Consider the following 27,925-nt stretch of genomic DNA (forward strand, 5'->3'; position numbering starts at 1 on the left):
ATAAACCCATATACGTATAGCCAACCGAACTTTGACAAAGCAAACAAAAACATAAAGTAGGAAGAGGACACCTATTCAACAAATAATGCTGAGATAATTGGCAAGCCACATGTAGAAGAATGAAACTGGATCACTATCTCTCACCCTATACAAAAATCAACTCAAGATGGATCAAATACTTAAATCTAAGACCTAAAACCATAAAAATTCTAGAAGATAACATCAGAAAAACCTTTCTAGACATAGGCTTAGACAAAGATCTCATGACCAAGGATCCAAAAGCAAATGCAACAAAAACAAAGATAAATAGAAGGATTTAATGAAACTAAAAAGCTTCAGCACAGCAAAAGAAATAATCAGCAGACTAAACAGACAACCGACAGAGTAAGAGAAAATATTTGTAATCTATATATCTGACAATGGACTAATATCCAGAATCTACAAAGAACTCAAACAAACCAGCAAGAAAACAAACAACCCCATCAAAAAGTGGGCTAAGGACATGAATAGACAATTATCAAAAGATAGACAAATCACCAACAAACATGGAAAAATGCTCGATGTCACTAATGAGCAAGGTAATGCAAATCAAAACTGCAATGTGATACCACCTTACCCCTGCAAGAATGGCCATAATCTAAAAATCAAAAATTAATAAGATATTGGCGTGGATGTGGTGAAAAGGGAACACTTTTACATTGCTGGTGGGAATGTAAACTAGTACAACTACTATGGAAAACAATGTGAGGAGTCCTTAAAGAATTAAAAGTAAATCTACCATTTGATCCAGCAGTCCCACTACTGGGTATCTACCCAGAGGAAAAGACGACGTATACAAAAGAGATACTTGTACAGACACGTTTATAGCAACACAATTCACAATTGTTAAAATATGGAACCAGCCCAAATGTTCATCACTCAAGTACATAAAGAAAAGGTGGCATATAAACACCATGGAATAGTACTCAGCCATAAAAAGGAATGAAATAATGGCCTTCACAGCAACCTGGATGAAATTATTCTAACTGAAGTAACTCAGGAATGGAAAAACAAATATCGTGTGCTCTCATTCATAAGTAGGAACTAAGATATGAGGACGCAAAGGCATAAGAATAATACAATGGACTTTGGGGACTCAGGGGGAAGGGTGGGAGGAGGGTGACGGATAAAAAACTACATATTGGGTACAGTGTATGCTGCTTGGGTGATGGGTGCACCAAAGTCTCAGAGACCACCACTAAAAAGAATAAAAATAAAAATTTAAAAATTTAAAAATTAAAAATATTTAAAAACTGGATATTTGATATTAAGGAATTATTATTGGTTATGATTTTATATACATGATGTGATTATATATATGTGTCTGGGTATGTGGTATGACCACATATATATATACACATACAAAAATGTGAAATATTTATATATATAAAATATTTCAATATATCTCTCTAAAAGACACACTTCATATATAACAAAAAATGCAAATACAGGTGATATATTTAGGAGTAAGCAGACTAGGTAAACCCTAATTAAGAGATAAAGCCTGATAGTAGAAGAGTGACTTTATGAAAGTAGAAGAAAGAAGAACACAACCTTACCTTATATCTCTGGTGAATTTTTTCAACTTAGCCAGGAAAAAAACAATTTGTGTGTGTGTGTGTGTGTGTGTGTGTATGTCTGTATGTGTGTGTGTATATATACATATATATGTATGTGTGTGTGTTTATATATGTTTTAGACCATCCCTGTGAATGTTTATATATACATTATACATATATATAATGTGTGTATATATATGTTTTACATATAAACATTCACAGGGATGGTTTAAAACAGGGGTTGAAAATTTTAGGAGCTATGCAGGCAAAACAAAATCAGTGAAGCAGACTAAAAATAAGAAATTAAGGAGAAAATAGGGAATGACGGGGACTGTCATACCAAAAAGTCTTTTGTCCCCTGCTAAAGGCGGCACCAGCTGCTCAGCTCCAGCCAACAGTGAATGTGCTACAACACAGGCCCAGTTTTACCAAATCACATGGATTTTCCAAAGTCAGAAATTCATATTTTTACATGAAATCTTCCTATTTTGAAATAATTGACAATCAATGTAATCTAACTCTTTATTATCTTCATGAGCCCAACAAAATGTATCTGATAGCTTGATCCATCTTATGTGCTGCCAGTTTGCAACCACTGGTCTAAGACAAACTTAATATGGCCTGGCATGGTGGAAAATAAAGGAGATATATTCTAGCTTTTTCCTGATAACAAAAATTTATTTTGTTAATAGCCACTGAGATGAAAAATGAAGGACTTCACCAGATTCACTGCTACCTTCAGTGTACTTTTTGTGCAAATACATTCTTGAAAGTAAGTTCTTTGTGGGCAGTTTATTTACTACTCTCTCTCATTCCAAGGCATGGCTCCACTAAACAAGGCTCTGCTAAATTAATTTGAAAGAGTACAGTCATAAGCTTCAGTTTGAGTAGGTGAGTCAAATGCACCAAAGGTAATTGGCTTTATCTTTACCTTATATAGCCAGTTCGGGAAAAGATACAATACCCCAATGTTAGCTGAGAAATTGTACTGGTTTACTCAGACTTATTTGAGCCCTTAAATCTGTCCTAGTTCTTATACACGGCCATAAGACATTCAACAGAGGAATTAACTGTGGAGGACTGGTGTGTAAGAGACAGAAAAGACTACCAGAGGCCTTTCACCTTAATCCTACTATCTTTTTGATTACTAGGATATGCATTACAGGATGCTAACAGCCTCAAGTTTCTTATGCTCCCACTTTCTGTATGGATGCCAAGTTTAAATTTTAAAATCTTACTATAAATCAAAAGTCACAAAAAAGTAAAGTAAAAATAACAAAAGTTAAATTAACAAAATAAAAATTAATAGAAGTTAATCAAAGTTAAAACAACAAAAAAGTAAAATCCAAGGTCAAAGGAAGCTAACGTGGAGGAAAATGAGAGCTTCCACTCACCAAGTCCAATGAGACATTCACTCACCCAATATTAACTCATGTCTGATAAAAATTTGCTTATAATCTTATGAGGAAAAATACGCAAAATTAAGAATCATATACAAAAATAACTGGAATACAAGAATGTGATAAATATGATTCAAATAAAGCTATATAAAAGTTAACATGAAATAAGTATGCTTCATTATTTAAATTCCCCATAACAATTTTTGATTTTTGAAAACGAGTAAATAAAACTTGCAAGGCAAAGAGATAGATAGTTTCGGAATTAAGAAATGTAGTTATTCCCCAGTGCATTCAAAGATTGCTTTACTATTCTCATCAGAAGCAGTTTCCTTAGATTCAGAAAACAAACATTAATAGAAAGTGGATTTTCAGCCTTGACTTACTATTTTTAATACTGCAATATTCAAAAGACAAACTTGATTTTTAGGAATTTTATATACAGAAGTATTTTTAAAATTGTATTTCCTAGACTATTTCTTCTTCTCAGCACTAAATATTCATAGTACTCAAGGTAGCTGGCAATGATAAACAGCATATGAATTTTAGAACTGAAATCTCTAGGGATTAGAGAATTGTATTGGCCTGCCAGAGAGACAATAGCCAAGTAATAAAAAGAGAAAGAGAGAACAATAAAGGTTAGAAGGAAGGAAGAAAGGGGCCAGAGACCTAGGGTTTATTCAGTAGGCCAGTGTCTTTTATTTAACTGGAGCAAGGAAATGGAACGTAAAGCTCATAGCAGAAAAATTCAGGAATACTACAACTGAAAAACTTAAGGATTTTACCTAATTTCTACATTCTTTGAAAAAGAAAGTTCTTGGGTGGAGCCAGATAGCTAAATAGAAACCTCCATCAATCATCCTCCCCACAGAAACACCAAAAGAACAACTATCCACACAAAAAAGCACCTTAATAAGAACAAAAATCAGGTGAGTGGTCACTGTACCTGGTTTTAATTTCCTATCTATCACTGAAAGAGGTACTGAAGAGAGGAGGAAAAATAGTCTTAAACTGCCTAAGCCACTGCTCCCCCATCCTCTGGCAGAAGCCACATAGCACAGAAAAAGAATCTTTGCACTTGAAGGAGAGAGAAATGCAGTGATTGTGGGACTTTGCATTGGAACTCAGTGCCACCCTGTCACAGCAGAAAGCAACACTGAGCAGAAATCAACCAGCGCCCCCAGAAGGAACATTTACACCAGCCCTAGCCAGAGAGTAATTACCCATCGCAGTGGTTAGAACCTGAGTTCCAGCAAGCCTCACCACCATGGACAAAAGGGCTCTGGTGTCCTAAATAAACCTGAAAGGCAGTCTAGGGCACAAGGACTGTAATTCCTGGGCAAGTCCTGGTGCTACATTGGGCTCAGAGACAGTGTGAGAAACCAGCCAGGGTAGCCAAAGGAATGCTTGTGCATCCCTCCCCCAACCTCAGGCAGTGCAGCTTACAGCAACAAAAGTGACACCTTCCTTCCTCCAGAGGAGAGGAGAGGGAAGACTCAAGAGGAACTTTCTCTTGCAACTTGGATACCAGCTCAGCCACAGTAGGATAGGGCACCAGAGTCCTGAGACCTCACTCCAGACCACAGCTCCCAAATGACATTTCTAGATATACCCTGGGCAAGAAGGGAACCTGCAACCTTGAAGGGCAGAGTCCTAGCAGGATGCATCATTTGCTGATTAATGAGCTCTTGGGCCCTGAATAATCAGCAGCTGTATCCAGGCAGTGGGCCTTAGGTAAGAATCAGAACATGCTGGCTTCAGGTGTCACCCAGCACATTGCCAGCTGTGATGGCTATAGGGAGGGACTCCTTCTACTTGAGAAAAGGAGATGGAAGAATAATGGGGATTTGTCTTACACCTAAATACCAACTCAGTCACAACGGGGTACAGTACCAAATGGACCCTTGGAATACGCAAATCCAGGCATACATAGCACAAGCAGATTCCTAAGGTTTCCAGGACTTAGCTCGCTGATGGCATCTCCAGACCTGCCTGGGAATGAGAGGAACTCACTGCCCTGAAGGGAAGAACACAAACCTTACTGACTCAGCCACCTGCTGATTGTAGAGCCTTAGGGACTTGAGCAAACATAAGCAGTAGCCAGGTAGTGGTTATCGCAGGCCTTTGGTGAGACCCAGGGATATGCTGGCTTCAGGTCTGATCCAGCACAGTCCCAGTGGTGGTGGCCACAGGGGTTCTTGTGCCACCCCTCCCTCAGCTCCAGGCATCCCAGTACAGAGAAAGAGAGACTCTGTGTGTAACAAAATCAGGGAAGAGAGTAAGAATTCTGCCTGGAAATCCAGAAAATTCTTCCATATTTTATCCAAAACAACCAAGATGGTACCTATTGGAATCTGGAAGAGCCACAGCATTAGTGGGTTTCAGGAGCCCCCAAATGCACATATAGTTGCAGTAGCCAAAATCTTAGATCACAATACCTAAGTCCCTTCAAATGCCTGGAAAACCTTTCAAACAAGGACAAGAATAAACAAGCTCAGACTGCAAAGACTACAATAAATACCTAACTCTTCAATGCCCATACACCAACGAACATCTACAAGCATCAAGACAATTCAGGAAGACATGATCTCACACAATGAACTAAATAAGTCACCAGTGACCAATCCTGGAGTCACAGAGATATGTGACCTTTCAGACAGAGAATTCAAAATAGCTGCTTTGAGAAAAGTCAGTAAAATTCAAAACAACACAGAGAAGGAATTCAGAATCCTATCAGATAAATTTAACAAACAGATTAAAATAATTAAAAAGTATCAAGCAGAAAATCTGGAGTTGAAAAATAAAATTGGCATACTGAAGAATGCATCAGAATCTGTTAATAACAGAATTGATCACACAGAAAAAAAGAATTAATAAGCTTAAAGGCAGGCTATGTGAAAACACACAGTCAGAGGAGACAAAATAAAAAAGAATTAAACATGTCTACAAGATCTAGAATATAGCCTCAAAGGGCACATCTAAGAGTTATTAGCCTTAAAAAAGAGGTAGAGGCCGGTCGCGATGGCTCACACCTGTAATCCCAGCACTTTGGGAGGCCAAGGCAGGTGAATCACAAGGTCAGAAGATCAAGACCATCCTGGCTAACACGGTGAAACCCTGTCTCTACTAAAACTACAAAAAATTAGCTGGGCGTGGAGGTGGGTGCCTGTAGTCTCAGCTACTCAGGAGGCTGAGGCAGGAGAATGGCGTGAACCCGGGAGGCTGAGCTTGCAGTGAGCTGAGATCGCGCCACTGCACTCCAGCCTGGGCAACAGAGTGAGACTCTGTCTCAAAAAAAAAAAAAAAAAAAGGAGGTAGAGAGCAGCGAGAGAGAGAGGACTAGACAGTTTATCAAAGGGATAATAAAAGAGGATTTCCCAAACCCAGAGAAAGATATCAATATTCAAGTACAAGAAGGTCATAGAAAACCAAGCAGATTTAATCCAAAGAAAATTGTCTCAAAGCATTTAATAATCAAACTCCCAAAGGTCAAGGATAAAGAAAGGATCCTGAAAGCAGCAAGAGAAAAGAAACAAATAACATACAATGGCAGCAGACTTTTCAATGGAAACCTTACAGACTAGGAGAGACAAGCATGACATATTTGAAGTGTAGAAGGAAAAAAAAAACTTTTACCCTAGAATAGAGTATCCAGCTAAAATATCCTTCAAACATGAAGGAGAAACAAATAAAGACTTTCCCAGACAAACAAAAGATGAGGGATTTTATCAACACTAGATTTATCCTACAAAAAGTGCCAAAGGGAGTTCTTCAATCTAAAAGAAAAGGACATGAATGAGCAGGAAGAAATCACTGGAATCTACAAAATTCACTGATAATAGTAACTACACAAAAGACACAGAATATTTTAACACTGTAATTGTGGTATGCAAACTACTCCTATCTTGAGTATAAAGACTAAAAGATGAACCAATCAGAAATAATAACCACAACAACTTTTCAAGACAAAGACAGTATAATAAGATATAAATAGAAACAAAAAAAAATTTTAAAGGGGTGGGACTTAAAGTGCAGAGTTTTTATTAGTTTTTCTCTTTGCTTGTTTGTTTGTTTATGCAATCAGTGTTAAGTTGTCATTAGTTTAAAATAATAGGTTATAAGAATTTAATTGGGCCGGGCGCGGTGGCTCAAGCCTGTAATCCCAGCACTTTGGGAGGCCGAGACGGGCGGATCACGAGGTCAGGAGATCGAGACCATCCTGGCTAACACAGTGAAACCCCGTCTCTACTAAAAATACAAAAACTAGCCGGGCGAGGTGGCGGGCGCCTGTAGTCCCAGCTACTCGGGAGGCTGAGGCGGGAGAATGGCGCAAACCCGGGAGGCGGAGCTTGCAGTGAGCTGAGATCGGGCCACTGCACTCCAGTCCGGGCGACAGAGCGAGACTCCGCCTCAAAAAAAAAAAAAAAAAAAAAAAAAAAAAAAAAAAAAAAGAATTTAATTGGAAGCCCCATGGTAACCTCAAATCAAAAAAATACGACATACACAAAAAATAAAAAAATCAGAAATTAAAACATACCACACCACAGAAAATCATCTTCACCAAAAGGAAGACAAGGAAGGAAAGAAAGAAGACCACAAAACAATCAAAAAACAAATAACAAAATGGCAGGAGAAGTCCTTATTTATCAATAATAACACTGAATGTAAATGGACTAAACTCTCCAATCAAAAGACATACAGTGGCTACATGGATAAGAAAACAAGACCCAAGAATCTGTTGTGTATAAGAAACACACTTCTGGCTAGGCACGGTGGCTCACATCCATAATCCTAGCACTTTGGGAGGTCGAGAAGGGAGGATTGGTTGAGCCCAGGAGTTCAAGAGCAGTCTGGGCAACAAAGTGAGATTCTGTCCCTACAAAAATAAAATAAAATGAAAAGCCAGGTTTGGCAGCATGTGCCTGTAATCCCAGATACTCAGGAGGCTGAGGCAAGAGGATTGCTTGAACCCAAGGAGGTCAAGACTGAGCGAGACATCATCATGCCACTGCACTCCAGCGTAGGTGACAGAGTGAGACCCTGTCCAAATAAAAGGAAAAGATAAATACACTTCACCTATAAAGACACACATGGACTGAAAATAAAGTGATGAAAAAAGATATTCCATGCAAATAGAAACCCAAAAAGAGCAGAAGTCATTATATTTATATCAGACAAAAGAAATTTCAAGAAAAAAACTATGAAAAGAGACAAGGTCATGATCTAATGATAAAGGGGTCAATTCAGCAAGAGGATAAAACAATTAGAAATATATGTACCGGCCGGGCGCGGTGGCTCAAGCCTGTAATCCCAGCACTTTGGGAGGCCGAGATGGGCGGATCACGAGGTCAGGAGATCGAGACCATCCTGGCTAACAGGGTGAAACCCCGTCTCTACTGAAAAAAAAAAAAAAATACAAAAAACTAGCCGGGCGAGGTGGCGGGCGCCTGTAGTCCCAGCTACTCGGGAGGCTGAGGCAGGAGAATGGCTTAAATCTGGCAGGCAGAGATTGCAGTGAGCCGAGATTGCGCCACCACACTCCAGCCTGGGTGACAGAGCAAGACTCTGTCTCAAAAAAAAAAAAAATATATGTACCCCACATTGGAGCACCCAGATATATAAAGAAAATATTATTAGATCTAAAGAGATAGACCCCAATAAAATAATAGCTACAGACGTCAACACCCTGCTTTTAGCAGGGTGTCTATATGGACAGACAATCCATATAGAACATCAACAAAGAAACATCAGAAGTAATCTGCACTGTAGAACAAATGAACCTAACAGATACTTACAGAACATTTCAACCAATGGCTGCAGAATCCACATTTTCCTCCTTAGCATTTGCCTCATTCTCAAGGACAGACCATATATTAGGACACAAAACAAGTCTTTAAAAATTTAAAAAATAAAATTATATCAAGTATTTTCTCTGAACACAGGGAATAAAACTAGAAGTCAAGAACAAGAGGAATTTTGGAATCTATAGAAACATATGGAAATTAAACACTATGCTGCTGAATGACCAGTGGGTTGATAAAGAAATTAAGAAAGAAATTGAACATTTTCTTAAATGATAATAAAAACACAACATACCAAAACCTATGGGATATGGCACCAGCAGTACTAAGAGGAGCGTTTAATGCCGTGAGACCCTACATCAAAAAAGTAGAAAAACTTAAAATTAACAACCTAAAGATGCATCTTAAATAACTAGAAAATCAAGGGCAAGGCAAACCCAAAATTTATAGAAAAAAATAATAATAAAGATTAAAGAAGAAATATATGAAATTGAACCAAAGAAAGTAATATAAAAGATTCACAAAACAAAAAACTTGGCTTTTCGAAAAGATAAACAAAACTGACAAACTTTAGCCAGACTAAGAAAAAAAGACAAGTCTCAAATAAATAAAATCAGAGATGAAAAGAGGAGACACTAAAACTGATATGGCAGATATTCAAAGGATCATTAGAGGTTATCATGAGCAACCATATGCCAATCACATGAAAAACCTAGCAGAAATGCATAAATTCCTAGACACATACAACCTATCAAGACTGAACCATGAAAAAATCCAAAACCTAAACAGACCATAACAAGTAATGAGGTAGAAGCCACAATAAAAAGTCCCCAGCAAAGAAAACCCCAAGACCCGATGGCCTCACTGCTGAATTTTACCAAATATTTAAAGAACTAACATCAATCCTACTCCAACTATTTTGGAAAACAGAAGAGAACGGAATACTTCTAAACTCATTCTATGAGGCCAGTATTACCCTGATACCAAAACCACACAACGACACATCTAGGAGAAAAAAAAACAACAACACTACAGGCCAATACCCGTGATGAACAGAAACTGATGCAAAAATCCTTGACAAAATACTGGCAAACTAATTTTAACAACACATTAAAAAGTTCATTCATCATGACCAAGTGGAATTTATCCCAGCAATGCAAGGATGGTTCAACATATGTAAATCAATCAATATGATACATCATATCAACAGAATAAAGGACAAACACCATGTAATCATTTCAATTGATGCTGAAAAAAATTTGATAAAATTCAACATCCATTCATGAAAAAAAAAACTCAAAAAACTGGATATAGAAGGAATACATCTCAATACAATAAAAAACCTAAAGACAGACCACAGCTAGTATCATGCTGAATAGGGAAAAACTGAAAACCTGTCCTCTGAAATCTGGAACACAACAAGGATGCTCACTTTCACCGCTATTATTTAACACAGTAGTGAAAGTCCTACCCAGAGCAATCAGACAAGAAAAAAAACAAATAAAGGGCATCCAAATTGTAAAGGAAGAAGTCAAATTATTCTTGTTTGTAGATGATCTTGTATTTGAAAAACATCTAAAGACTCCACCAAAATCTATTAGAACTGATAAAGTTGCAGAGTACAAAATCCACATACAAATACCAGTAGCATTTCTATATGCCAACAATGAACAATCTAAAAAGAAATCAAAAAATTAATTCCATTTACAATAGTCACAAATGAAATTAAATACCAAAAAAAAATTAACCAAAGAAGTGAAAGCTCTCTACAGTGAAAACTATAAAATACTAATCAAAGAAATTAAAGAGGACATTGAAAAATAAAAAGATATTCGGCCAGTCACAGTGGCTCATGCCTGTAATCCCAGCACTTTGGGAGGCCGAGGCAGGTGGACCACAAGGTCAGGAGATCAAGACCATCCTGGCTAACAAGATGAAACCCTGTCTCTATTAAAAATACAAAAACTTAGCCTGGCGTGGTGGTACGTGCCTGTAGTCCCAGCTACTCGGGAGCCTGAGGAAGGAGAATTGCTTGAACCCAGGAGGTGGAGGTTGCAGAGAACCAAAAGCATGCCACTGCACTTCAGCCTGGGTGATAGAGCAAGACTCCATATCAAAAAAAAAAAAAAAAAAAACTCAACGTTCATGGATTGGAAGAATCAATATTGTTAAGATGTTCATACTACCCATAGCAATCTACAGATTCATGCAATCTCTATCAAAATACCAATGAGATTCTTCACAGAAATAGAAAAAACAATCCCAAAATTTGTATGGAACCACACACACAGACACACACACACACACACACGCACACACACACACAAGCCAAAGCTACCCTAAAGCAAAAAAAAAGAAAAAAAAAAATCTGGAGGAATCACATTACCTGATTCCAATTATACGATAGAGCTATAGTAACCAAAATAGCATGGTACTGTCATAAAAACAGACACACTGACCAATGGGACAGAATAGAGAACCAGAAACAAATCCACACACATACAATGAAATCATTTTCAACAAAGGTGCCAAGAACATACACTGGGGAAAAGACAGTTTCTTCAGTAAATGGTGCTAGGAAAACTGAATATCCATATGCAGAAAAATAAAACTAGACCTCTATCTCTTGCCATATACAACAATCAAATCAAAATAGATTCATGACCTAAATCTAAGAAATCAAACTACAAAACTACTGCAAGAAAACACTGGGGATACTCTCCAAGACACTGGACTGGGCAAAGATTTCTGGAGCAATATCTCACAAGCTCAGCAACCAAAGCAAAAAAAGACAAATGGGATCACATCAAGTTAAAAAGCATCTGCAAAGCAAAGGATACAATAAACAAACTTAAGAGACAACTCACAGAATGGGAGAAAATATTTGCAAACTACCCATAACACAGAGAAGAAATTCAGAATCCTATCAGATAAATTTAACAAAAAGATTTGTTAAATTTGTTAATTTGTTAAAGGGATTAATAACCAGAATATATAAGGAGCTCAAATAACTCTATAGGAAAAAAATCTAATAATCTGATCAAAAAATGGGCAAAAGATTTGAATAGATATTTTTCAAAAGAAGACATCAAAATGGCAAACAGGCATATGAAAAGGTGTTTGACATCATTGATCATTAGAGAAGTGCAAACCAAAACTACAATGATATATCATCTCACCCAGTTAAAATGTCTTATGTCAAAAAGACAGGCAATAACAAATTCCGGAGAGGATATAGAGAAAAGGGAACCCTCATATACTGCTGGTGGGAATGTAAATTAATACAACCACTATTGAGAACTGTTTGGAGGTTCCTCAAGAAACTAAAATTTGAGCTACCTATGATCCAGCAATCCCACTGGGTATATAACCAAAAGAAAGGAAATCAGTATATTGAGGAAATTTCTGCACTCCAATGTTTGTTGCAGAATTGTTTACAATAGCTAAGATTTGGAAACAACCAAAGTGTCCAACAACAGATGAATGGATAAAGAAAATGTGGTACATACACACAATGGAGTACTATTCAGCTAAAAAAGAATGAGATCCTGTCATTTGCAACAACGTGGATGGAACTGGAGATCATTATGCTAAGTGAAATAAACCAGGCACAGAAAGACATATGTCATCACATGTTCTCACTTACACGTGGGATCTACAAATCAAAATAATTGAACTCATGGACATAGAGAGTAGAAGAATGTTTACCAGAGGCTGAGAAAGTTAGTGGGAGGCTGGGGATAGTTAATGGGTTGAAAAAAAAATAGAATGAATAAGACCTACCATAAGACCTGCTATCGTGATAGCCTGATAGGGTGACTATAGTCAAAAATAACTTAATTATACATTTTAAAATAATTTAGAGTGTAATTAGATTGTTTGTAACTCAAAGGATAAATGCTTGAGAGGATGGATACCCCATTCTCCTTGATGTGCTTGTTTCATATCTCATGCCTACATCAAAACATCACATGTAACCTAATAAATATATACACCTACTGCATAGTCAATTTTTTAATTTTTAATAAATAAATAAGAAAAAATTTTAAATTAGCAATGTAAGAACATTCAGCTTGCTAGGACAGCAACAAAAGTAATTTATCTATCCTCCTGATAATACTTAATCCTGTTTTTGAAAACCAGTCAAAACTCTTAAGCTTTCAAAATATGTATACGTTCAGAGAAGACCACAATAGGATAAGGATGCTTTTGTCACCCTAAAAGCAAGAAGCTCATTCCCAGAGCTTTTTAAGTGTATAGTGTGTTTTCAAGGTTGAGTTGGCAACTTTTGATAACCTAAATGTGAAACTGCATTAAAATTAGATATCTGAAGAAAATTATACTTTATCAGGATTACATGTAAAATTTTCTGAGAACAACTTTTTTGCCAACTTGAAACCACCTGGATAGTAAGGATGTACAAATAATACAGGAAAAAAACATGTCCTCGTTTGTTTCCACCAAAAAGTAATTTGACACTGGAATCATAATTTGGTTCAGTAGTTACAACACCCATTATCTCAGAATATAACCACTTCCAATTTCCATTAAAAATATATACAGTACTTCAGTTGTCTATTAAGTTCCTTAATTGAAGAAATTCAATCGAATTAAAGATACACTGATCTAGTCAAAATGTAAAATCTCCCAGAAATAGAAAAGCTCTAATCAGTACAACACAACCCGAAATTAGTCCCAAACTAGCAAATGTGAATTTAAAGGAAGAAACATTCCTCTTTCTTAAGGCTTTATTAAATCAGGTTATAGGAATTAATAAAAAGAGTAAATGAGATCATGAGTCCCTCCTCAAAATATAGGGGTAAGTTTCTTTCGTGAAGCTGAGTCCTAGACCATGCGTAGTTTCTATTACATTGAAGCAAAAGAATCAGTCTCATCAGAGAAAAGAATAAAAAATTACCCACCACTTTTATTAAATCATTTGGTTTTCGTCAAGCTGTATAATATGTATGATGCAAATTAAAGACCCCACAATTTGATAAACCGAAACTGAGATAAAAGCTTTTTAGTCTTTTATAGGAAAGTTTAAAACATTTACAATTGTTAGTAGGCTGCAAAGAGTTTACTAGCATTTCCTATAATCACTGCTATTCTTGTAGTGGTACATCATTGGTAATGACACTACTAAGATGAGAAGTTACAGTATTACAGCTTAGGAATATATTTCCAATTTTTATTAAAATTATTAAGTTCTTCCTATATGTTTATGACACAGGGACTGATGTTCCATCCAAATACATTTATAAAATTGTTTTCTTAAAGCACCTGGGGTAGTTACATGACAGGAGAAGATCTTTAAACAAATATAAAGCTGTATGTCTAATAGAATGAAAGGCACCAATTAATCCAATTACTTAGTGAAAACAGTTTCTCCTATACCATATGCATTACATATACCTCACAACCCTATTGAATAAAGGACTAGTATCTCCATTTTAAAGATGAAAACTGGGTTAGAGTAACCACTATTACACATTAATTGGTAGAGTTGAATGTTTTAAATCTTATCTTTGTAATTTCAAAATCCATCCCTTATTTATGTCATGCTGTCAACAGAGACAGATACATCCACATGAGGTTTTAAAGGTGGGGCGTGGTGGCGCACACATGTAATCCCAACACTTTGGGAGGCTGAGGAGGGCAGATCACGAGGTCAAAAGATCGAGACCATTATGGCCAACATGGTGAAACCCTGTCTCTACTGAAAATACAAAAATTAGCTGGGCGTGGTGGCACGCACCCGTAGTCCCAGCTAGTTAGGAGGCTGAGGTAGGAGAATTGCTTGGACCCAGGAGGTGGAGGTTGCAGTGAGCCAAGATCACACCATTGCACTCCAGCCTGGCCAAGTGGGACTCTGTCTCAAAAATAAATAAATAAATAAACAATTTAGCAGCCAGCATTTGCTTTGAACCTGCTCTAATACAAATGTTATTAGATCAACCCTTTTCACCAAAGTATTCCTACTTTCAAGATCAGTTTACTAAATAGATCTCATAACTAATGAACAGAGGATTTGGTTTTTTTTTTTTTTTTTTTTTTTGAGATGGAGTCTTGCTCTGTGCAATGGCGTAATCTTGGCTCACTGCAACCTCCACCTCCCAGGCTCAAGCAATTCTCCTGCCTCAACCTCCTGAGTAGCCGGGACTACAGGTGCACACCAACACACCCAGCTACTTTTTGTACTTCTAGTAGAGATGGGGATTCACCATGTTGGCCAGGCTGGTCTTGAACTCCTGACTTCAGGTGATCCACCCACCTTGGCCTCCCAAAGTGCTGGGGTAGGCGTCAGCTACCATGCCTGGCCCAGAGGATTTCTTAATTTGAGCTTCAGGATTTCATACCTTGAAATCATTTCAAATTTTTGTGTGCTTGTACATAGTGTGCATTTCCATGAGGAAGAATTCATTGGTTTTTATCAGTTAATCAAGGGAATCTATGACTCCAGAAATGTCTAAGAATCTGAGGAGAAAGGAAGAAATATAGTCTTTAGCTCTGTTAATAGGTGTGCAATTTTAACAACATTCTAAGGGAGCATTATTCTCTCATTTCCACAACTTTGTGATACACATGTTGCTTTCTCTGCCCTTCATTCCTTCTCTCCACATTTCTGCCTACCACCTCCACTGGGCTAATTCCTTCTCATCATTCAAGACTCAATTAATTTGTCCCTTATTCTAATCTAAGACACCTTCCTGAACTACTACCACTACCCCCAGGCTGTCAGGGAACCATTCTCTGGCCTCAGAATTCTGTGTACAACTCTATGTTGCCTGAATGATAATTTTCTAGCTCTATTTCTCCTCCACTAGGATAGGAGCTCCTTGAAGGCAAGGACTTTTTCTAATACATCTGTGAATTTTCAGAGTTTAGCACAATTCTTGGTGCATAGAAGGTATTTAATATAGTTTTGAATGAACAAGTAATTTTAAAAACAAATAAAAACCCTGTGAAACAGAGTGAGACCTTGCCTCTACAAAATGTTAAAAAATTAGCTGTGTGTGGTGGCATGTGCCTGTAGTTCCAGCCAGTTGGGAGGCTGAGATGAGACAATCACTTGAGCTGGGAAATCAAGGCTGCAGTGAGCCATGATTATTCCACAGCATTGCAGCCTGGATGACAGTGTATCTCAAAACATAAATATACCCAAAGCAATCCTAAGAAAAAAAAAAAAAAACAAAGCCAGAGGCATCACATTACCTGACTTCAAACTGTACTACAACACTACAATGACTAAAACAGCATGGTACTGGTACAAAACCAGACACATAGACTCATGGAACAGAATAGAGGAAGCAGAAATAAATCTGCACACCTACAACTATCTGGTCTTTGCCAAAGTAGACAAAAACAAGCAGTAGGGAAATGACCCCCTATTCAATAAACAGTGCTGGGATAACTGGCTAGTCACATGCAGAAGATTGAAACATATACAAAAATCAACTCAAGACGGATTAATGACCTAAATGTAAAACCTAAAACTATAAAAACCCTAAAGAAAACCTAGGAAATACCATTCTCAACATAAGCCCTGGCAAAGATTTGATGATGAAGACATGAAAAGCAATTGCAACAAAAACAAAAATTGACAAGTGTGACCTAATTAAACTAAAAAGCTTTTGCACAGAAAAAGAAACTATCAACAGAGTAATCAGACAACCTACAGAATGGGAGAAAATTTTTGCAAACTATGCATTCAACTAAGGTCTAATATCCAGAATCTATACGGAACTTAAACAAATTAACAGGCTGGGTGTGGTGGCTCACGCCTGTAATCCTAGCATTTTGGGAAGCCAAGGTGGGCAGATCACCTAAGGTCAGGAGTTCCAGACCAGCCTGGCCAACATGGCAAAACCTGTCTCTACTAAAAAACACAAAAATTAGCCAGGTATGGTGGTATGCGCTTGTAATCCCAGCTACTCAGGAGGCAGAGGCAGGACAATCACTTGAACCCAGGAGGCAGAGGTTGCAGTGAGCCAAGATTGTGCCACTGTATTCCATCTTAGGCGACAGAGTGTGACTTTGTCTCAAAACATAATAATAAATAAAAATAAAAATAACAAAAAGCGGGCAAAGGAGATGAACAGGCACTTCTCAAAAGACATACATGTGGCCAACAAGCATATGAAAAAATGTTCAACACACACATACATGAGGCCAACAAGCATATAATAAATGCTCAATATCACTAATCATTGGAGAAATGCAAATCAAAACCACAGTGAAATACCATTTCACACCAGTCAGAATGGCTATTACTAAAAAGTCAAAAAACAACAGATGCTGGAGAGGCTGCAGAGAAAGGGGAACACATACACATTGCTAATAGGAATCTAAATTAGTTCAGCTGCTGTAGAAAGCACTTTGGAGATTTCTCAAAGAACTTACAACAGAACTACCATTTGATCCAGGAATCCCACTACTGAGTATATACCCAAACAAATATAAATTGTTCTACCATAAACACACATGCACACATACGTTCATCACCACATTATTCACAATAGCAAAGACATGTAATCAACCCAAAGCCCATCAACAGTGGACAGGAAAAAGAAAATGTGATATATATATTCCCTGCTCTACAGAAGCCATCACCAAATATTTCCTTACACAAACAACTGCATCTATAATTCTCATGATAGCTATCCTTTCCAATAACCTGTCTTCTGGACAATGAACAATAATAAATACTATTAATCAATTTTCATCCTTAATAACGGCCCTAGTAATAAAACTAGGAATAGCCTCCTTTCACTCCTGAGTCCCAGAGGGGACTCGAGGAACCTCTCTAATATCTGGCATACTTCTCCTTACATGACAAAAACTAACCCCTATCTCGATTATATTTCAAATTTTCCCATCAATAAACACGAACATCCTCCTATCACAATCCTATCCATTATAGTGGGCGGTTGAGGAGGACTCAATGAAACACAACTGCGAAAATCCTAGCCTACTCCTCAATTATTATATACATATATACCACAGAATACTATGCACAAAAAAGCCATATAAAGGAATAAGGTCATGTCCTTTGCAGCAATGTGGGTGGAGCTGGAGGCCATTATAATAACGGAATTAATGCAGGAACAGAAAAACAAGTACCACATGTTCTCACTCATAAGTGGAAGCTAAACACTAATTACACATGGAGACAAAGAAGGGAACGATAGACACCAAGACCTGCTTCAGGGTGGAGAGCAGCAGGAGGGTAAGGATTGAAAAATCACCTATCAAGGCCGGGCGCGGTGGCTCACGCCTGTAATCCCAGCACTTTGGGAGGCCGAGGTGGGCGGATCACGAGGTCAGGAGATCGAGACCATCCTGGCTAACACGGTGAAACCCTGTTTCTACTAAAAATACAAAAAATTAGCCGGGCGTGGTGGTGCGTGCCTGTAGTCCCAGCTACTCGGAGGCTGAGGCAGGAGAATGGTGTGAACCCAGGAGGTAGAGCTTGCAGTGAGCCGAGATGGTGCCACTGCTCTCTAGCCTGGGCGACACAGCGAGACTCTGTCTCAAAAAAAAAAAAAAAAAAGAAAAAAGAAAAATCACCTATTGGATACTATGCTTATTACCTGCGTGATGAAATAACCTGTACACCAAACCCCACAACATGCAATTTATCCATATAACAAACCTGTGTATGTACCCCCTGAACCTAAAATAAAAGTTGAAATGGAAAAAAAATGAAAATACATACATACATAAATACATAAATAAAATAACACAGCCCATACATAGTAATTTCTTCCACAAAGCCATGACACAGAGATTCACCTATTACTCCTGAAAGAAAGACAAGCAAACTATAATTATTGGCAGGTTGTTTTTGATGTTCCCTTCCCCAAGAGATTTATTTCTATAACATTTTTCAAAATCTTTATTTAGGAATTTACAATCTTATATAAAAGTTTTCAATCCTATATAAAATTTTAGAAGTCCTTTTGCGTTTCGTTGTTTTGTTTTCCTTCAGGTGACATGAAAGTACACTTTTTTCCAAGTCTGTTTAGAGACTCAAAAGTATACAACCAATAGTTCTTAAATATATATGACCAATAAAAACATCTTCCTTTGGAGTTTAAAAAACAGAAATTTCTTTAATGGATCCCATTAAATAAATGAGGAATATAAAAAGCAAAGATTAGCATATTCCCCTATGGTGAACACTATCAATGAATTACTGCAAGCTTTTAAACTTACAATAATTTTTATAATCAGAAACATCAAATTCATCTAAGAATGAAATTTTTCCTAAATCTATATTAAAATTAATACTCCATTGCTGAAATTTAACAACTAATAAAAATACTCTGAAATTCACATGAAACTGTGCTATTCTTAAATGACTCAAAGACAAAGCTGTGATTTTGTTTAGAATATGTATGCAAAATATTCACATCCTCTGACTTTCTTAATATATATACATCTTTACTATCTTTCATTGAAAGTGACACTGAGCCACGATGCTGAAACTGAAGCAAATTACAACATTCATAGATCTCAGAAATACAGACATTATCAAAGAGCCTTAGAAGAAACAAGCACATAAACTTTCTGTCAAAAAATAGTGTTTTCTGTTCCAATACTATTGAGATCTTAATATTAAGTTAAAGCTCACTTATAATATAGAAAATCTAAAAGTGACAAAAATATTTTAAACTTTTGAAAATATTTCCAAAAATGAATAAAATTACGTAAGTCCACATTGCCTTTTCCAAAATCACCAAATATCTAACTTTGGCACCAAAACTAATTTGATAGCAAAACCCAACCCAAATTTATGTGACTCGGTTTATAATTTTTATTCACTTACTGTGAATGTGATATTGATGTGTTTGATTACACCGTACTATCTCATACCCCATTGGGGGTATTATGTAATCGACAGTACATATGCAGTATTGCCTTTCCATAATAAAAAGAAATTTGAGTTCTGAAATATATTTGTATCCAAACCTGCCAGATAAGGGACTGCAGACCTGAATTTCCTCTTCTTTTAAAGGTGATTTTCTACTATGCCTTTAGGGAAAAAAAATTATCTTTCTCTCTCTCTTTCTCTCTCTCTCTCTCTCTCACACACACACACATATACACACACCAATTAAGATATCATTTCTTTGGGAATGTAAGACATTGTATACTTTCCATAACTTATCTCTAATTCTCACCTTAAAAGTAGCTGTTATCATCCCCAGTTAACAAATACAGAAACTAAAACAAAAAAGGCTTAACTACTACTTTCTCCAACCACTAACACAAGCTATCAAACAATATTCTCATTTCTAAGGCTTTTTACAATTTCAACATTCTGCCCATAATTGGTTTCAGATTCATATAGAACTGCTTTTTGAAATAGACCCATTTATTTCACAGAGAGTGATTAAGGTCTATTTTAACAGACTGCATCACTTAAAAAAATGTTTGTCTACCAGGGCCTCCACAAAATAACTTGACAAAATAGAAAAACAAATTATTTTACCAGGTAATTAAAATAAAAGCTTTTTTTATAATAGCTGCAACAGAGGGAGAAGAAGCTAAGAAAAAGAAGCAGGTGCAATCTTGCATGAGACTAATACTCCAACATGTAACTAATTGTAAGGTTTTCTTTTTTATTAGTATTGATAATCAAATTTATAGGGAAAAAGAAAACTCCTGACATTTGTGTCCCCATTTTAAAGCACAAGATTTAAAAGAAGAAACTTCCTTTTGTAAATCTGACCCTCTTACAGAGCCATCTACATGCTCTGTAAAAAGCTTGGATATAAAAAATTTCAAATGTATTGCATATACTTTACATATAAAACCATGCTTAAGATATCTTAAGTGTCCCTTCATTCCTCCAACAAATTCCTCAAAATCTACCTCACACAGAGATCGGTCCTATGATACGTAGTTCAGGTAACAATTCTACATTCTCCAAAACTTAATGTCTGTCTTTCTTCTGATAGCAAAGTAGTGAAAAACCAATGAAGAAAAAATAGAATTTCTTATATTCATCATTGTATGTTTATATAATTGCTTTTATATGTAAAGTATACGCAATAAATTTGAATTTTTTATATTCAAGCTTCAAGTGAACTAAGGACATAACATTTATTGGACACTTCGAGTATATGATATCTAATATTCACAATTATCCTGCAAATATCATCCCCATTTTACAATTGAGGAAACTGAAGATCAGAAAACTTGAGTCCAAGGTCCACACATAATAAGTCACAGAAGTAGGGTTTATAAAAAGATCTGAGCCCATTTCTTTCCATTTCACCTTGTTAGAATATGCTTAGTTTAGAATATTTCCTGTAAGGCAGGAATTTTCATCATGGCTATGATTTCCTCAGAAAGTGGTATGTTGTAATACAAACACAAAGCCAAATAATGAATCTGGATAATATTCAAATTGTCAAAAAAACTAATCTTCCACTAATTATTTGCAGATCTTAATTATGTTGTCAACTTCTCTGTGCCAAAACTTCTCCACATATAAAACACAGAGAAAACCTTAGAGAGTTGTTATGAGACTGAAGTAAAATGTATAAAGCACTTAGTACAATGCATGGTACCAAACAAACACTTCATAAATGTTGGCTATTTCAAGTGAGATAAGAAATTACCAGATGGCCATATTTTGTATCAGGGGACTCCAGCCAGCAATAGCTGCACACCTAATCTAAAACCAGTCAATCCTGACACTGGACAGTGATTTAGTGGTAAAAGACAAGGAGGGTCAATAAAATTCTCTCTCTCAGAAATTTGAAGTAAACAAAGACTGAGGCATTTATTCGCCTAAATGACCTGTCTTTTTACCATCATCAGTTTTCTACCGTCAGTGTTACCAATGACCTCTCTGTTGCTAAATCTAGTTTTTTAGCCTTCATTTTGTATTGCTTGGCAGTATTCAGTCTACTGAGTATTCCATTTCTCTTGAAACATTCCTTTGGTTGTGCTCTAATCTCTCCAGTTGAACCTTCTCAGTCTCTTTGGGAGGCATTGAAATATTGCAGCTACTCAACACTTCATCCCAGGCCTCTTCTCCCTCTAGGCAATTTCATCCACACCCATGGCTTGAGTAATTATTTCTATGTCAAAATAATTATCTCTCTGCCAGTTTCTACTTTTCTTGTAAATTCAACCAGCTTGTCAATCTCTCTACTTATTTGGATGTCCTAAAGATACTTCAATCTCCACATAGTCTAAAACCAAATTCATGATCTTTCCTCTCACACCTACCCAAAGCCCCTTCCAATGCTCCCTATCCCAGTAATGGCACCACTAACTATCCAGTTGCACAAATTAGAAAATGAGAAGTAGTCTTTGATACTTCCTTCTCCATCATCCTCATATTTCACTAAGTCCTATTAATTTTAGCTCCTAAGTATTTCTCAATTCCTTCTCTTCATCTCCACTGCTACCTTCCAAGGTCTCTTTGTATGCACTCTTGTATCCTCTGTACTCTCCTCACTGTAGCTGGTGAAGAGTATATCCTATATCCACTCTCGTATCCTCTGTACTCTCCACATTGTAGCCAGAGTTGTTTTTTAATTATTCTAATCATGGCACGCTTCCATTTAAAAGCCTTCGATGGCTTCCCATTATTCTTAAGATTTCTGACCCAAATTCATATCATAGTCTACAAAATACTGGAAGATCTGGCTTCAGCATATCTCTTCTCTCTTCCCATTGCCCCACATGTACCCACACTTGTCTCCTTTCAGTTCCTTAAACACAGTATAACATGTTTCCACCAGTCTTGTTGTTGTTGTTGTTTTGTTTTGTTTTTTGAGACTGAGTCTCACTCTCTCATCCACTCTGGAGTGCAGTGGCACGATCTTGGCTCACTGCAACCTCTGCCTCCCAGGTTCAAGCGATTCTCCTGCCTCAGCCTCCCAAGTAGCTGGAACTACAGGCGTGTGCCACCACACCCGGCTAATTTTTTATATTTTTAGTAGAGACAGGGTTTCACCATGTGAGCCAGGATGGTCTTGATCTCCTGACCTTGTGATCCACCCGCCTCGGCCCCCTAAACTGCTAGGATTACAGGCGTAGTGAGCCACCACACCCGGCCCTGTCTTGGGTTCTTTGCACATGGTTTTCCTGCTGCCTGGACTACTCTTTGCCCTTTTTTTTCAATTATCCAATCCCCATCATATGTCAGCTAAAATATCACTTACAGACAATATTAGTAATTCAGTTATTCATTTAAGAAATATTTATAGAGAACATACTAAACACTTAGTTCTAGACATGTGGTATTGATAAAACAATGCCCTTGTAGAGCTTACATTGTAGTGGAAGGAGACAGGAAATAAGTAATACAAGCAAGTAAATTAAATAGTATGTTCAAAGGCAATAAATGCTATGAGAAAAAAAGGAAAAGAACAAAGTAAGCTAATCCAAAGCAGGGAAATTCCAGTGCCTAACTTATTGCCTGGCATATAGTTAGCACTCAGTAATATTTGTTGAGTGGATGAATGAATAAAGGAATGAGCATGTTCAAGTTATGAGGGAGGTAAAACTATAAAATGAGTATAGGAGCTACTCAATAAAACAGAGATGCCATGAAAGAAAGGGAAATAATGAAGGTCTTGAGAGATAATGGTTCCCTGAACCATTTCTGAGGGTGTCATAGTTTTCAGTTCCATTGTCTGGTGTGTGTATGTACCATAACCACACACACACCAGGACCGAAGTAATTCAAGTGGATCACTCTTGTAATGATAATACCTGATCAGGACACATATACAAGGTTATGTATACCACTGCCAATACCCATCACCCACATATCCCCAAAGCCACTGCTTTTCTATCCACACACCCATGTCATTCCATAACATCCAGTTCTTCAGTGGTCAGCCTCATTTAGAGTCAAACTGCCTCCTATATACCCAAAACTGTAAAAACCTTTGCTTTCTTCTATGACCCTGTGAGACACTTAAAGTCAGTATCTCACAAAGCCCAGCCATATGCACAAGAGGTCCCCTCAGGAAGAGGATCCTGGGTCTCCCTTCTTGTCAGTCTCCCTGTCCCTTAAAGGCTATCTTCCACCCACGGAAGTGTGGACATGCACTCCTTTGATTCTGAATGACCTTCAAGATCACTGAACCCACATACTCTCACACTCAGGCTCCAGCCTCCTTTGCTAGGCTCCTAAAGGACTGGGGCTCTGGGTATCCCCTCAAGGCCTCTTGTCTTTTTAAGGACCCATACAAGGATTATTTGCATAAATTTCTCTGTGACCAGGGGTGACCCTGAGGACACCGCACATCCCCAAACACAAATACTCTAACTCTCCTTCCCATGGCACTGTCTGATATTAAAGTAACACACCTTCCACGTATACCTCCCTCTTTAGAGTCAGAGCCTCCTACTCCCACCCCTAGCCCAAATCATGCCCCTTTAGGGATCTCTCCCATGCTCCCACAGGGCTGTGTACACCCTTTCCATGGCACAGCCTAGCCCTAGGATTAGCCTTCACCACAGGTGATCCCAGATTAGGGTCCTGTGTCTTCCCTCGGGTCCCAGCCCCTTCCGGTCCATGCTCTCTCAGAAGCGTGCACACTCCCCCACACTCCCCTCCACCACCCTGACTTTGAGGTCCCTGACCGCCATTCAGAGGGGTACACGCCACCCTTGACCCCTGACCCTGAGGTCATAACCCACCGCGCAAATATACAGGGGCGCCTCCTCAGGAGTAGGACCATGCCCGAGTCCCCTCTTCCCTGAGACCCAGGACAGCCTGGCCGCCTCAGCCTTCCCCAGATCGACCGCCCCCACAGACCTGCCTCAGGCGCCGTCTGGCTCCCCTCCGCCATTTTTGTTGTCCCTCAGTCTCCGAGCCCACGCGAAGACCGCAGGGCAGTAGGGAGCGGGTGGTGGGATCAGTGGGCTGACAGGAGCTCCCTCAGGAAGACGCGGCACGACGGTTGCCAGGGCAACGGGCGGCCGGCGCGCGGGCGGCCGGCGCGCGACTGAGGGCGGGAGGGACGCCTGGGAGGAGCGTGCGTCCAAGGCCCCGCCCCCGCGGCGCGAGCCGGGGCCTTAGCCGGGACCGGGCCTTAGCCCGGATCAGGGCTCCGCGGCGCTGCTCCTTCGCAACCCAGCCACCGCATCGTGGCAAGTGAGCAGGCTCCGCCACCCCTAGAGCGCAGGGGCCAGGTCTGTAAGGATGGCACTTTCCTTCCGGCGACCGGGGTCCTCGTACTGACCGCCCAGACTAGCTAAACTGGCTTTTCTGTGGTTAGTGCTCAACTTTGGGGACTTGGGACAGGTTTCTTGATTTCCCAAAGCTTCTTCCCTTGGCTTGCCTGGGTTACTTGTCTTCAACTGAAATGCACTGAAAACCAACTGTGTGCCCACCCCAGCCCAAACACACAGAGGCCCAAAGGGTCCTGGCTCCTTGCCCCTCCGCGACAGCAGCAACCCTCAACCCCAGAAAAGACTTATCCTTTTACTGATGTGTTTTTCAGTAAAGAGTAAAGATGCTCTTTCCCACCTTTCAGTAGTGACACGCCATTATCTTCTAAGACCAAACTAGAACATTACCTCTCCTGACCAGCTCTGGCCTCCCACAATCCCCTGTATATGCCCTCTATTCCAAGGGCTTTATGCATTGTTTCCTTCTCGACCATGAGCTCTCTGATACCTAGGGTTGATCTCTTATCTTTGTATACTCCACAGTGCAGCGTGGTGCATGACACAAAATAGGATGTCAGTCAATGTCTGCTGAATGGAACATGGTGGTAATCTGAAAGGAAGTGAGGTGGAGAGAGTGAAAGACGGAAGGGGGAAAAACGCTAAGAAAAATGTGTTGTTGAGATGATTGCTTTAGTAGACCACTATTTTTAATCTTGCTGGAGACTCTGAAAAACAGGGCAGAATGTGTGCCTGCCGTTGTCCCACTGAAGAACACGGAGGCTGGGGCATTTATCTCCTAATTTCTGTCTCCGTTGGTTGAGGGTTACTCTCCACCTTCCAGCTTGAACTCTCTCACATTTCCTGGTTATGCTTGCCAGCGCTGAGCAGACTTCTAGAGTTTGAGAGAAAGCCTTGAGGCAGAAATGCAGAGACAGACCAGAATGCCTTCTAAGTAAGATGCTGGCCACATGCATGGAACTGTCCATTCATCTGCATTAAAATCAGGGATAAGTATCTTGTATGGAAAGTTACATGAAAATAGCTATCGGAATTATCTCTCACATTTGAAGAGTTTAAAATTCACAAGCCATGTCCACACAACTATCAAGATGAATATATATGTGCTTTCCACAGTCCTAATGACACTTATATAAAGGCTGTGAGGGTTATGGGAATGTCGGTGTCGGAGGAGTCAATAAGGGCTAAGAAGAACAAAAGAACTACATTAAGTATAGGGAGATGGAAAATAAAGAGAAAGATGTGGGTTCTACTCAGACTGACGTTATAGCTTTATAATCTTGGGCAAATCATTTAAACTCATTGAGCCTCAGTTTCCTCTTCCAACAAACTGAGACAAAGGTCCTGCCTACCACAAAGAGTTGCACTAAGACACAAATAGGGTGATGAATGAAAATGCATTTGATGAGTATAAATCCAGCCAATAAAATAATCTAGCATGGTTTAGAATAATTCACTTAAGCAAACATCTCCCATGCCTCTTCTGAGCCAGGCTCTGTGCAGATGCTGAGGATAAAGAGACAAACATAACACTATTAAATTGAACCATATTGGTCAATTTAAATTTTAAGTAAAATTTAGAACTCAGTTATTTAATCAGAGCAGCCACTTTTCAAGTGCTCAATACCTACATGTAGCTACTAGCCACCATGTTGGACAACATATGTATAGAACATTTCCATCACTGCAGCAAGTTTTGTTCATCAGAATTGATAGACAAATGCCTACTGGGCAGAGGAGATGAAAAGCCGGGAAAACCAACTTGCTGACAGGACCAAGTTGAGTTCTCCTCTGTGTCAGCTATTCCTCAGGAAACAGTGCAGGAGGGAGTATAGACTTCTTCACTACCGCTGGAGTCCTCAGAGACTTCCCTTTTGTTGTCCCATGTAGCATGGGAATTGGGGGGAAAATATCCCCCGCATGGGCTCCTGGGAATTGGTTTCCCCATGCTACCATTCATATGTCCCTGGGAGGTCTGTCTCCCCCCAGAGACCTCCTATGATTTCTGTCTCCACAGAAAACACCCAGCTACAACAAGGGTGCCTTCCTTCAAGCAAAATATACCCTGTAGGATTCACCCACTCCCTCCATAAACATTTATTAAAATGATACCTTCCATGTGCCTGGCCAGTAAGTTAGATGCAGAATGGAATGAGATACATATTTAATTTATGATCTTTTTTTTTTTTTTTTGAGACGGAGTCTTGCTCTGTCACCCAGGCTGGAGTGCAGTGGCCAGATCTCGCTCACTGCAAGCTCCGCCTCCCAGGTTTACGCCATTCTCCTGCCTCAGCCTCCCTAGTAGCTGGGACTACAGGCGCCCACCACCTCGCCCGGCTAGTTTTTTGTATTTTTTAGTAGAGACGGGGTTTCACCGGGTTAGCCAGTATGGTCTCGATCTCCTGACCTCATGATCCACCCGTCTCGGCCTCCCAAAGTGCTGGGATTACAGGCTTGAGCCACCGCGCCCGGCCATAATCATATTTTTACATGCACAAACTCATTTCATATTCAGAGCAGCATTATAATATTGGTATTAATATCAGCCTCTTGTACAGAAAATGAAATTGAGGCTCACAGAGTTTAAGTGACTTATACAAAGTTTCAGGCAGAAGGTAGCAGACTCAGGAAAGACTGAAACTATGCTAGGAAATTCATCTATGTTATCTCATGTAATTTTCACATCAAAAATACTATGCCTTTGAAGTTTACAAACTAACTGGAAAGAAAGGATTAACGTGCACACATTCAGTTTACAATTAATTTCTAAACAATGTGGTAAGAGCAATGACACAGGCATGCTCAGCAAAATGGAGGAGCACCAAAGAGAGATCCCCCTGATGGGCATCTATAGACACAGCCCACCAGACATATTCAAAATAGCCAATCCTAAATGTTTACTCTGCTCTACCTTGCATTTCTCACAGAAATCCCAATAAAGGCTTTGGCCTAGGATTTC

At 38.8% G+C, this 27,925-nt stretch overlaps 1 protein-coding gene across 4 annotated transcripts in view; it reads right to left on the reverse strand.

Moving 5' to 3' along the window:
• AGBL4 (ATP/GTP binding protein like 4) overlaps positions 1 to 24,784 on the reverse strand; it is a 1,510,388-nt gene extending 1,485,604 nt beyond the window's left edge. For all 4 annotated transcript variants that reach the window (XM_030942932.1, XM_030942931.1, XM_030942930.1 and 1 more), the window contains exon 1: positions 24,593 to 24,784. In XM_030942932.1, the coding sequence (XP_030798792.1) occupies positions 24,593 to 24,626 (34 nt within the window). In that variant the 5' untranslated portion in view covers positions 24,627 to 24,784. The remainder of the gene's footprint in view (positions 1 to 24,592) is intronic.
• Positions 24,785 to 27,925: the final 3,141 nt, after the last annotated feature.

Source organism: Rhinopithecus roxellana, chromosome 12, assembly GCF_007565055.1.
Source record: "Rhinopithecus roxellana isolate Shanxi Qingling chromosome 12, ASM756505v1, whole genome shotgun sequence".
NCBI lineage: Eukaryota > Metazoa > Chordata > Mammalia > Primates > Cercopithecidae > Rhinopithecus > Rhinopithecus roxellana.